The 12,140-nt window shown below is 44.7% G+C and overlaps 1 protein-coding gene across 8 annotated transcripts in view; it reads right to left on the bottom strand.

Moving 5' to 3' along the window:
• epha7 (eph receptor A7) overlaps positions 1–12,140 on the bottom strand; it is an 87,039-nt gene that overhangs the window by 19,906 nt on the left and 54,993 nt on the right. For all 8 annotated transcript variants that reach the window (XM_031861664.1, XM_031861667.1, XM_031861663.1 and 5 more), the window contains exons 6-7: positions 2,857–2,981; positions 1,727–1,895 (exon numbers count right to left, since the gene is read on the bottom strand). In XM_031861664.1, coding sequence (XP_031717524.1) covers positions 1,727–1,895; positions 2,857–2,981 — 294 coding nt within the window. The remainder of the gene's footprint in view (positions 1–1,726; positions 1,896–2,856; positions 2,982–12,140) is intronic.

Genomic DNA, 12,140 nt, shown 5'->3' on the forward strand with positions numbered 1-12,140 from the left:
GGGGGGGGGGGGGGGGGGAGATTAGGAGCATCCAGCTGTCGTATTGCAAGCAGGTTTCCCCTATTGAGGCTACACTGTGCTGGTCAAGGACACTATGACCGGACTGGAAAACTTCTAACCTTGTCACATGGACACGCTCTGCATGCGGCCAGAGCAATTAGTGTGTCCTTTTATTTTATGCAGAAATGTTGGATGTCAGGTTGGATGTTAGGGGGGGCTCAGAACAAATGGGAAATTAATGAAACGGCGACTCGTGGAGGTTTTTCGTCTCACTCTGGGAAACAAAAGCTAACAAGTGCGTTTCCCCAAAATGTTGATATTCCTTTTGTGACATTACACATACACTGGTTGTTTTTTTCTGTTTCTGCTTCATTTACCGAGATTTGAATCATCGTTGCCTCGTACCTCATGTGAATCCACGCTTCAACGATATATTATAATGCCAGTCATTATGATCCCGAACACCTCGGAGCGGCATCTCTCACCTAAACTCCCCGATAACACGCTGCGACACTCGGGGCAGAGCTAATGCAGCTGATTAGATTTAAATGAGTTTATCCTCATGACGCTACAGTAGCTTGTCCTCGCGCTCGGTGATTTCTCCACGACGTGTTGTCAGCACAAAGTCAAACGCAATTTGTGTTTGCTTTGCTTGGAAGCAAATTATTTCCCCGGGCTATTACTACAGGGGCCGGACACATTAACAGGTTGCGCTTGAACTTGGAGTCGAGATCCTGGGTTCTAAAACCATGTGCTATATATATAGATATATCGCGTTTTGGTCAGAATCTCCCTCTGTCAGGTGCTCGGCATCGGTGCGTTCGGAGACAGACTGATGTTCTCAGTGCGCTTTATATTCTAAAGATAATCAGACGGTTGCCAACTTGCCAGACAACCGAGGATGAACACTGAAGAGGTGAAAACGGTGTCAAATGAAATGCGTTTTCCACTTTCATACAGACTTTCACCAAACACATTTCATTTGTATAAACAGATCTTATAAACAGCTCCGAGACTCCGCACCCAAGGATTTACGGCAGCCCGCGTACGGACACAACACTTCTCTTTATCCTCTTAAAACACACCTGCCTGTCAGCGACGCGAGCCTATTTGGCCAAACCGAAAAGGAAAAATAGGGTGACAACTCAACAGAGAAAGATGACACTTTTATATTTCTAGCCAGCAAGCTAACAAAAACAAGCACACCCAGCAACACGGCGCAGGAAGAAGAGGAACATGTTGTATATGTCGGTTGTGCGGTCTTTGTTTGATGGACGAATTTGACATTAAGCAATGGTCTTGAAATTACAATATTCATAACATAGACTAATTTCTATGAAAAAAATATTCAAACTTTCACTGCTTCAAAGTCACCTCTTTTTTAATATCTGAATGAATATTTATACTCTGGTGCTCATGGTTTCTGGGAATGATTTTCTAAATTTCTGAATTCTTAAGCTATTGACAAAAATTTGAATGTCTCTCTTCATTTTACGTGAACTTTTGGGACTGCCCCTAACTTCAGCTCGTCATTTTCCTGTCTACAGTCGAGTCTTTGTCGATGATATTACACAACAAATCTTGTGAAAACTGATGAAAGGTTTCTTTTGGGTTAATTTCTGAGAATACATTTGTCTGTATCCCTACTATACAAGAAGCATAATTAATGCACAAGTAAAGCAGTAGTATTTGAAAAAAAAGTGCGTGGTGGTGCATTAAATCCTACCTGTTTCTTCCTCCTGGGTGGTTATCTCCAGTCTGGGGCCGAAGGTACCGTACCCTGCCTCCGTGAAGGCCCTGATCTGGAACACGTAGGCTGTGCTGGGCTTCAGGTTGTTCACTGTGGCTGATGTGGACTTGGACCTCACCGTGGAGTAGACCCGGTCCTTCTGATCCTGCACAAGAAATAAACCATGTTTAATTCAAAAGTGAGATTGTCACCACGTGGCTGATTTCTAAGAAATACTGTTTCTCTTCACAATTACTTTCCAATTGCTTCTACTTTGCCGTTTCTTTTTATCGCGGTTCAGCGAACATAGAGGAAACTTCCTGCTCACACGTTAAACGTTAAAAGCCTTGCAATGATTTGAAGGGCGAATGGCATCTCTGATTTTTACTGAGATCATCATCTTACCATTATTGGCCGCCTGCCACCTAGACCACATAAACACACATGACGTAATGTTCTTCATCAAAGGAAATCCATTTGGATGCACAGGCGTTGTGCACGTGCCTGTCGACCTGTAAATGGTTTTTGCTCTGCGAGAGCCCAAATGGAATGCCAGGCTCTGTTAGGGGGGGTGTAGTTGTTGTTTCCAATTTCCCACTTTTACAGCTGGGCAGACCACTGGTACGTGACATAGGAGACTGATTCGTCAGTGTTTTTTTGCGAGAGGCTGCGGCCTGCACAGGACTGGCATCGGATGCTCTGCTACACCCTTTGCCTTTGATTGTCGCTGGGCTAAACTCGCTCCATTAAATCTTTGCTGTAAAGAGCTGATGTGTTCAGACTTGAAACGCGGGGACGTTGGCGGTATAATCTACGAGGAAGGGGAAAGGAGATAACGGTGGCAGATTACTAATTGTGGCAGTGCGGCAGCCGCGGCCTGTGTGTGTGCTAACATGTGTATGGGGGGGGGGGGGCGGCCTGATGAGCATCTTCATTCATTATTGCAATTATGAGACAAAGGATGCACTCGCAGGATTCTTGTGAATTCCACTCACAGCGGCATCGCAGATTGAATACAAAATGAAGAGTCGGCGGAAGTGAATGTGAAGTGGCCGAGAGATGGAAGTGTGTGTGTGTGTGTGGGGGGGGGGTGGGAGGACGCAAACTAATCTACTGAGGAAACTCACCTTTTCGTAGTATTTGATTTCATATTCCGTGATGACGCCGTTGGGTTGCTGGGGCTCCTGCCAGGACAGCTGGATGCTGCGCTGCTGCACTTTCTCCTTGATGACCTCGCTGACCTGGGACGGGGCTGTTTGGACAATAACAGTTCAATAAGCAGAGGGCTTAGAAACCCCACTCTACACCCACATGCCTTTCCAGCTGACTAATATTAACGATGGTGCTTTTTACGCCTCGCGATCAAAATTTAAAAAAATGCAGCAAAGGACAGTTGTTACCGCAGCCAGCGGGGGGAAAAGGTGGAAAATGTGGATTGTGAATGATAATTCACTTCAAGTCATTTCAACATTTCAAGCAGACGCTTACTCTCCCTGATGACAGATCTATTGAGAAATCCTCTCAGAGGGAGACGGGTGCACCTGTAACCTTCCGACATCAGTCTTATGCACACCAATTGTCTCTGGCTCATTTGAAATGTCTGGCTGCCTGGATTAACTGCTGCCACATTTACATTTGCTAAACAGTGCACACACACACACACACACACAGTTCCATCTTCTAGCTGTCAAGGTGAATGATGGCAACAACCTGAGCTGGGAATTAAAGGGGACATGTCATGCTCATTTTCAGGTTCACGCTTGTATTTCTGGGTTTCTACGAGAACATATTTACATGATTTGACGTTAAAAAATACAATTTATTTTTCTCATACTGTCTGCCTGAATATCCCTGTATTCACCCTCTTGTCTGAAATGCTCTGTTTTGGAGCCTGTCTCTTTAAGACCCCCTCCCAAAAACGCCAAGTCTGCTCTGATTGGCTTCCGGGAACAAATGTTACGGTAGTTCTGAGCAAACAGTGAAACTGATCCTTTGCTAATATATTGATATCATACCAGCAAGAATACTACAGTTTTAATGTGTGCATCTGTAGAATATGTCAGACAAAAGAATCATTTTTAACTCAATTCTTCCTCTTTTTGTTTCAAAATAAAAGCCCTTTTTCCTCTTCCGGTGGACAGAATCCCTTCAAAATAAAGTGACTTGCACGGCAGTATACATATATTTGGCTTTTGAAATGTGGATTGTTATTTATAAATGAGCACACGCCTCTAAACCGTTTTTTGTCACAATCACAATGAACTGAAACATTCGGGTAATTTATAACAGGAAAACTCTTATGTGGAAGGAAGGGCTGGCGGCAGTCATACTAGAAACAGTGATACTTCTCTTACTTAAGAAGTAAGAGAAGTATCACTGCTAATAGTTCTGCAGCTGTGTCTTTCGGCTTCTGGTTCAACTTCCATTACCTTTACATCGTCACCATCTTGATTATAATCACCATCATTTATACAGCACTTTTCTTAAAGACCCCAGTGAGGAAAAAAAAAAGAGGGAAAGCTTTTTGGCTTACTAAACCTCACCCCAAGGAGATGATGCTTTCAAAAAAATGTAAGCTGCACTTTTAACAGCCTCAAAATCCATTCTGTAAACACACTGTGAAATCGTGATGAGTCATGCTGCTCTCGGGGCAAAAACATATTAATTAACGCGTCTTAGCGAGTTTGAAGAGGCGTCCTGGGGACGACGTGGAAGCCACTCGTCAGAAGCTGTACTTTGATTCCCGTTTTCCCGGGTCTCTCACGGATCAGAGACGTGCGTTTTCGCATGAAATGGGATCTCGTGAAATGACGGATTCACACCATAGGAGATGTGAATTATTGTATATCAAATGATGAAACAGAACAAGCTTAAGTTTCCCCAGTGGCATACCATATGGCTGTGAAGTATGTTTCAAAATATGCAACTTATAGTCTCAACCGTGACTCTGAACAACATCCAACGGGAGACAAAACCTCTTGTGCCATGCCCAGTGACCCGGACCTCTAATGCAGCCTGACCTTAGATTGTTTTAAGATGACCCTGCCACTAATGACTCCGGCTGGATTAAAACCTCATTAGGCCTCATCGACATTCTTGACGGCAACGCGGACGACAGCAGAGACCGTAGACCTTGTCCAACAAAAAAAACAAACTGCTGATGTGACATGCTCCCTCATAATCCACCCAAAACACAGGAACAATGCTTCGTTTCTTAGCGCAGAGCGAACGGTCAAAGGGGACGATTGAGTTTTCCCTCCCCGAGTCACAACAAGCAGTTAGTGCAGCTTAACCTCATCCAATTTGGCTGCTTTCCTCTGCCTCCATCCAGACGGCGTCCTTGATATATGGCCCTTTCCTGAAATCGGGTTTTCGAGGTTTATGGGCACTAAATGATGCTTCTTGTCTGTGTTTACTGCTTTAGTCTGACATTTGCTTTCATCCCCTGCAGACGTCTTTTTTTAATGTTTGCTGCAAAGAGAAACTTCTTCAGTCAGGAGATATATTTACACTGTTAGATACTCTTGGACTTGAGCAGTCGTTGAACAAATGGATACATTTATTTGCGTACTGGCGCAGTATGCTGTGGGAGTGCTTTTAACTTTTATAAGTCTTCATTTGGGACTGAAATCACCGCGACGTTCATTTTAAGTATGACAAAGGAATCAACTTACTGACTGAATGGCGATTCAGGCTAAAGACTACACAACATTCGGGACTATAAAGTGTGTATCTTCTGTTGTAATTTTTTTTCTACGTCTCTTATGAAAATCAATTGGTAAAAAAGAGAAAAATGGAGCATTAATGCCGTTTGCAGGAGCTAAGTACAAAAACAAACATTGATTCACCCCAAAGCTGCTGATGATAGTATCCAAACCCAACTCTGTGCTTTTATCTGTGCCGCTTCCCACCATAGACAAACCATACTGTCGACTTTTTCCTGTGGCCAAGTCGCACACTTGTCTTTTATGTTGTTTGCCACCAGCTTTGGCCTTTAAGGTTATTTAACAACAATGTAAAACTATGAAGTTAAAGGCTCACTCACAAGAGACTTTAAGTCCGTAGTATGAAGTAAGCTTAAAAAAGCACTGGATTCTGGACTTCCCATGATGCAATTTAGACCATGGATGCACAAATAGAACTGGATGCAGCGTTGAACGTGGGCTCCTGTTCATTCCTATGAAAGTTGCTCAGTGGCGTATGAATGGGAAGAATCATTTTTTTTGGGCCCAATGGCATCAAGTGAAGTTATAATTTTACCGTTTGACCACCATGTCAAAGTGGCCTCTTCCTTCCTGGGGGTTCAGGTCTACCGATCAAACTACCGACCCCGGGGCCAGATGTGGCTTTTGAAATATCCTGAGATGTTTTAAATAATCTCACTTTCACGCCTTGTCTTTGGTCAGGCCAGGGTCTCAAACTACATTAATTGTTTTTGTCCCTTAATGACACCTAGTATATATGTGTAAAGCACCATTTGCCGTTGTCGCAACAGCGATATTGTTGTGCTTGCAAAATGACAATAAAGTTCTTGATTGATCAATAAATTAAGACTTGGACTTAGTATTGATCTTTTCTGCCTCCAACTTTGGCCTTTTACTTCCTCAAATCAATGATTGAAATGTCACACATGTGCATATGAGAAATTTGTACCCTTGTGCTAATTAAAAAAAAACAAAAAACATAATTAGCATAGATGCATTGTTTTCAAGCAGCAGCAGGTTTATTGCCGGCGCGCAGCATGATGATCCACTTTCCCCACACAACTTCATCTCCCTCCAGAGTGTGACTCAGGCTCAGGCAGCAGATCTGCCCCCATTTACCCCCCTTTGGCCCGCGGCTGTATAGCGACGATGACTCAGCTCAGCCCCGTCCCAACCTTCACTCCCTTTACCCACCTCCGCCACGGGGCTGACAGAGAGCCGGGGCCCCGCGTGTTTCCACAGAGATCATGAGATCAGTGAGCGGTATTAGCGGACGCGGCGTACCACGCGGGGCTTAAGAGGGCGATCATGAATTTTTTTTTTCAGAAGTTAAGAGCAGATATGAGCGTTAACTTAAAAGTAAAACCTGCTCCTCTGGCTCCTCCCGTCCCCTGTCCCCCCACCTTTACTCACTCAGGTGGTCCATTAATGAATAACTGGATATCAAGGAGACCGGAACCAGTCAGCCACTCTCCGACACTCGACATACCTGTGGGGCTTAGCGCGGCGGAAAATTCTATAATTGTCATGCTGGTCCCAAAGAGACTGTTTGGGGAACGGCATTTGTGCTTTCATTTTGCAATATTATAAAATGTGTCAGTGACCCCTAACACCTCCTCCTGTAAAGCCAACTGATCCCGAAGCTCACTCGCCACCGTGCTCTGCATCTGAGCGTCTTATGAATACATTAGACGGCTCGTCCTTTTAATATCCTACTCTTTCACTCAGCACGTCTTGATTTTTGGACTCCAAGGCGAGGAGCAAGAGCGGGAGGTAGTTCATTACATAAGCGTCTTTCTCCGCCTGCGCGCTAACCTTACGGACTGCACCGACGCTATGAACTCATATTAATTACTGCTGTTGTCGTAACCAGTGTTGCCAACTCCTCAGTAAGGAAAGTAGCTATTGGCTGTCCTAAAAGTCGCTGGAAGTCGCTAAATGACGTCATCACCTAATTTGCATAATTGTAATGAGCGCTGTAGGAAAGAGGCGGGAACAGCGGCGGCTTTGGGAACAGCGGCGGCTTTGCGCATGCGCGATTCATTTGCAGTCTGGACACGGAGAGTGTGGGTCTCCTCTTTCTGCAGCTGGGACTGCTGCGCGAGGGGCTTTCACGTCAGAGACAAAACACCAGAAAAGTCTCCAACAACACCAGAAAAAGTAGCTAGATTTGTCGCTAGTAGCTTTTGACAAAAAAAGTCGCCATGAGGGTTTGGAAATTCGCCAAGTTGGCAACACTGGTCGTGACGCCGTCGTGTATCTTAACGCCAAAGGCACCGTTGTCGTTGAGGTGCGGAAGATTGTTGGCATTTGATAGTGTTTTTAATTAATTTAGGAGATTATAATGTTTCTAGAGAAAATAATTACAATAGAAAAAGAATCCTTTGGGCCCAATATGGGCACATAAGCAAACGTAAAGCACGGCATCCTTTCAATTCAAACAATTGCAATGGGACGTGTTTGGCAAAGGAAACCGACTCTACTGTTCTGTGCAACAGCTAACACTAAGTGCTGCATAAAAACACGTTTGACACATAATAATAATAAAAGTCCTTTCAATCATTCAAAGGCTGTATAGTTCAGGAAATTATGTCAATACACTTAAAAAGTCCTGCTTTGCCAGCTGACTCTGCTCTCCATCACATCAAGTATTTCACACATTGACAGCCATTGATGCCTTTCGCATGCTGCATATACCATTCAGTTTCCTCCGTCACCACTGCAGAGCTGAATATTTACAGTGCAGGGGAGTGTGCTTGTTAGACTGAAGCCTTTTTTTTTTTCCCAGCACATCATCTCCAGCAGCCCGTGAAACAAAAAGCCCGGCGACAGTTTGGTTTGGCTGGCTTGACACTAACGAGGTATGACATAATCAAGATTACTTCTACTCTGTGTTGTGACTCCCATAACTGCAGAACGAGACTGCTCTTAAATGTTGGCATCTTTGGGGGGGGAAAGAAATTGACATTCAAGGAGGTGCCGCAGCATGATTGTTACGGATACAAATAGTTCTCTTTGATGGTGGAACAAACGACATGAAGTTAAAGGTGCACTCAAGCAATTTGATGTTAGACTTCCGTAAAGTTGGCAGACTCACGAGAGAAAGGTTAAAAGACGAATGGTCAAAATTGAAGCAGCAGGGGCTGAGATATGTCGACTTTTAGGCCCCAGCACGATGTAAGCACCAAAAGTACTGGATCCTACATTTCCCGTGATGCAAATTGGTCACGTCTCAAATTACAATCAAGGGGCGTAATACCTTTGAGGTATCCAGATATATTTTAGATATCCTGATTTTAAGTCCCTAGCATGGCTCCTCCATTTCCCATAATGCCACTAATAGCATTGTTTTTTAACCCAGGCTTTCTGTAGACTGAGGCGAGATAACCCTTGATGACATCATAAGGGATAATTTCCTCACACATGAAAGGACCCGAAAAAAAGCTCCTCCAGAGCCACAGAAGACTGGTAAACTGACTTTCATGTGTAAAATTGGTGGGATTGCCCTTTAAGGTTAATGCCAGGCAGTTTGGCTCACGGTTAAATGAAAATCACTTTAGCTGAAAATAAAGACTTCGCTCAGGCTGAGTGAAAAAAAAAAAAAATACTTGCATGAGTTGAGAATTGTACGTGGGTCGCTGGATTTGAAAGGAAATGCATCTGAGCAGTCAGCCCCGCACCCCACCCCCCCGACCTCCACATTTTCTCACTATCAAGCACTGTCTCAGAGTCAAACTGCTGTCTGCTCCTCTCAGTGTAATGCTCTCGTGGTGGGGGTCGTTTGTCTCTCCCTGGACAGAGGATGCAATTTGCATTTTAAGACCGCAAGATCATTTCGCCAAATTTCATGCGACCCCCAACTGGTTTTTACAGCTGGAATGCCTGCGGATGTTGGTGCGTGGGTGTGAGGCCGTTTACTTATCTATGTGAACCCCCATAGAAAGTGTGTGTGTCTGTGTGTGGGGGTGGATGTTTATCTGCATCCAGCTACTCTCCACCTGTCTTTGGAGCTGGCCAGACTGAAACTGGCTTGCAGCTAAGCTCTGAAGGCCATTCATCCAGTGACTGGATAAAAAACAGAATTCCGCCGGTGAGTCACAGAGTGAAGGATGAAGGACAATAATAGACCGGGGCTCTGATGAATGTGAGGGGAACTGTCAGAATTGGTTTGACAAGCTTCTTGCTCTTGGGCTACCGAGCCAGTGTCTCGCCGGTGGCATTGGGACTCGACACGGCGTTGCGTTTCAGCCAGCCGCTGCCGGCCTGTAACATGTCACCTCCGCTTGGTCAGCAGCGCTGTCCGGTTTGTCATGGTCATTGCTGAACAGTGTAGTTTCTCAAAGAATGTCAAGGCCTTTTCAGGAAGTTTCCTCGCAGTTCTCAGGGTATTGTTCTTATTTCAGAGTAGGTGCTCTCCCAGCACTACAGGAACCGTTACTGACGTAAGTGCACAAAGAAGAACACATGAGCCAATGCAGCACCGCCAGCCACCATTTTTAAAAACCTGTTAGCCGTGTATAGAACAGACAACACAAACAAACGCTTCTAAGTAAAAAGAAAGGAAGAAAATATCGACAAATGAACCGACAGTCAAGTCTAGAAGTGAGAACCAGTGAGAGCGGAAGCTCAGCAGGCTAGCTCTGTAGCACAAAGGCTAAGAGTTATCTACGGCAACTAAGTTGTGATGTAAGTTATGACGAGCAACCACAAAAGTATTCGGCTGAAAGTCACCAGTTAACACCGTCACTCATTAAACCAAAACACCTGTTGCTGATGATACTCTCTGAATTCTGTAGAACTCCACTGTTGGAATATCAATTCTGACAACGGAATTTGCAACAACCAGACATTTTTATGCCGCTAACAGTTCTAATTGAAGCTCACTAACTCGTCTGGATGGCTGGGGCAAAATGCCACTTCCATTGCCAACATGCAAACGTGCACTCTTGATGACGTCGGCTGTAAAAGGGTCTACTATTTTGGTTTAACGGCCCACTAACTCTGCTCTCATCGAGCTCCTTCCACTGCTGTTTTCAGAGAGATAGGTCCTTGTGTCCCCTCACTTCTAAAACCAAACCTACACCCTTGTATATTACCCAATACGATCAATCAAATTCCTTTACAAGCTCACCATTACAAAGATCATGTGGATTGAGGCCAAACAACAGGTAAAACTGCAGCGTGTCCTCCCATCAGAAGCTAATGGTACCATCTCTGGAACATTTTGATGGCCTGACGATTCCTATTCACCGCCAACACTTCTGGTGTAGGCGCACGAAATACCCTTGAACCAAGTGTGTTTGAAAATAGAGTTTTTAAAGAGCCCGGCAGAGGACGGAGTGCTCGCTGCATAACAATGCCGGTCGAGGCGGGGACACCTTTAGTGACCATGTGGGAGGGTCAAAGGCGCCTCCGTTTGAAAGCAATTAGCCGGGCCTGATGTGAAGGAGGCCTAGGCTGGGTCTTTCATGTTCCATAGGGCTGTCAGCTCCAGAGGTGATGGGATGATTATTAATACATTTCTGACACTTTCACCACTGACAGCTCAACACAGCCATCAAGTTCCCCCTCATTATTTCCCAGTTGAAGGACCCCACTATCGTATATTCCCATCAATTCTCTCGATCAACAACAGAGAGGTATCAAATCCAATTGTCTTTGCCGCAGAGCTGTATTTGTTTTCTTAAGCGCGATAGTCATGAAGTGATGGCTGGATGTGTTTGGCCATAAAGTAAATGCATTAGATGTCAATGAGAATTCCTTCTCCGGGCTAATAGAATCTCTCCTTGAATTCTCCCTGCGCTCAAGCAAGTAAATGTTTCTCGGTGTGTGATTTGCTGAGTGCATCGCCCACACCTAACAGCTTAAGTATAGCCCCGTGTGCCGCCGCGAAGCCAGGAATCAGAATCACAGTGGAAGGTCAGTGGGGGGAATTGCATTCATGCTACACCGACATGCACACACAAGGCGCACTGTGCATGATTGCCCCTCCAATGCCTCCTGACAGGGAGTTCATTTTAACCCAGGTTGGTAGCTCCGCGTGCCCCCTCATATAATATCAAAATGCCATATGCCGGTGTAACAGATGCAGAAATCACGGGTCAGCTTTGTTACATAATTGTCAAGCCAGCATGGACTCCACTTACTGACGAAGCGCTCAGCTTTCTTGTGTCAGTGTTCAAATTAGGGAGCAGGTCTGGCAGCCCCTCATCAGCCACTCTTAGCACACTCCCTGATTTCTGCAGCTAGAATGTGGGGGTCTGCAATCGGCATATCTATTTTTTTCCTCACGTAGGGCAAGAATAGAGTCGTCTCGAGCATGGCCGACATTTACATAATCATACCCCAGTAATGGTGAAATGATGGCCCTGTTCACACAGGGCACTGAAATGCATCTCGGGGGGAACCTTTCATAAAATTGACAGGTTAACACGGGGTGCGAGTGCACCAAATACACTGTAATAAGGCTCACAGCGTTTGCAATTTTATTCCAGGTTTTCAAAGAAAAGACATTTTTAAAGGCAAGGTTTAAGTTATTTTCACCAGATTGCTGTTTATCTGATTTTATAACAAAATAAGAGCTATATTTCATATTTAATATTAGCCAACAGATGTTGGCTAATATTAAATTAATTGATTGCCCAATGTATCAGCACAGACGGTTTAGCGATCAGGCTCTAATCATGGTCAATTTTGACTATTTTCAA

Source organism: Anarrhichthys ocellatus, unplaced genomic scaffold (assembly GCF_004355925.1).
Source record: "Anarrhichthys ocellatus isolate YVR2014 unplaced genomic scaffold, GSC_Weel_1.0 scaffold25, whole genome shotgun sequence".
Taxonomy (NCBI): Eukaryota; Metazoa; Chordata; class Actinopteri; order Perciformes; family Anarhichadidae; genus Anarrhichthys; species Anarrhichthys ocellatus.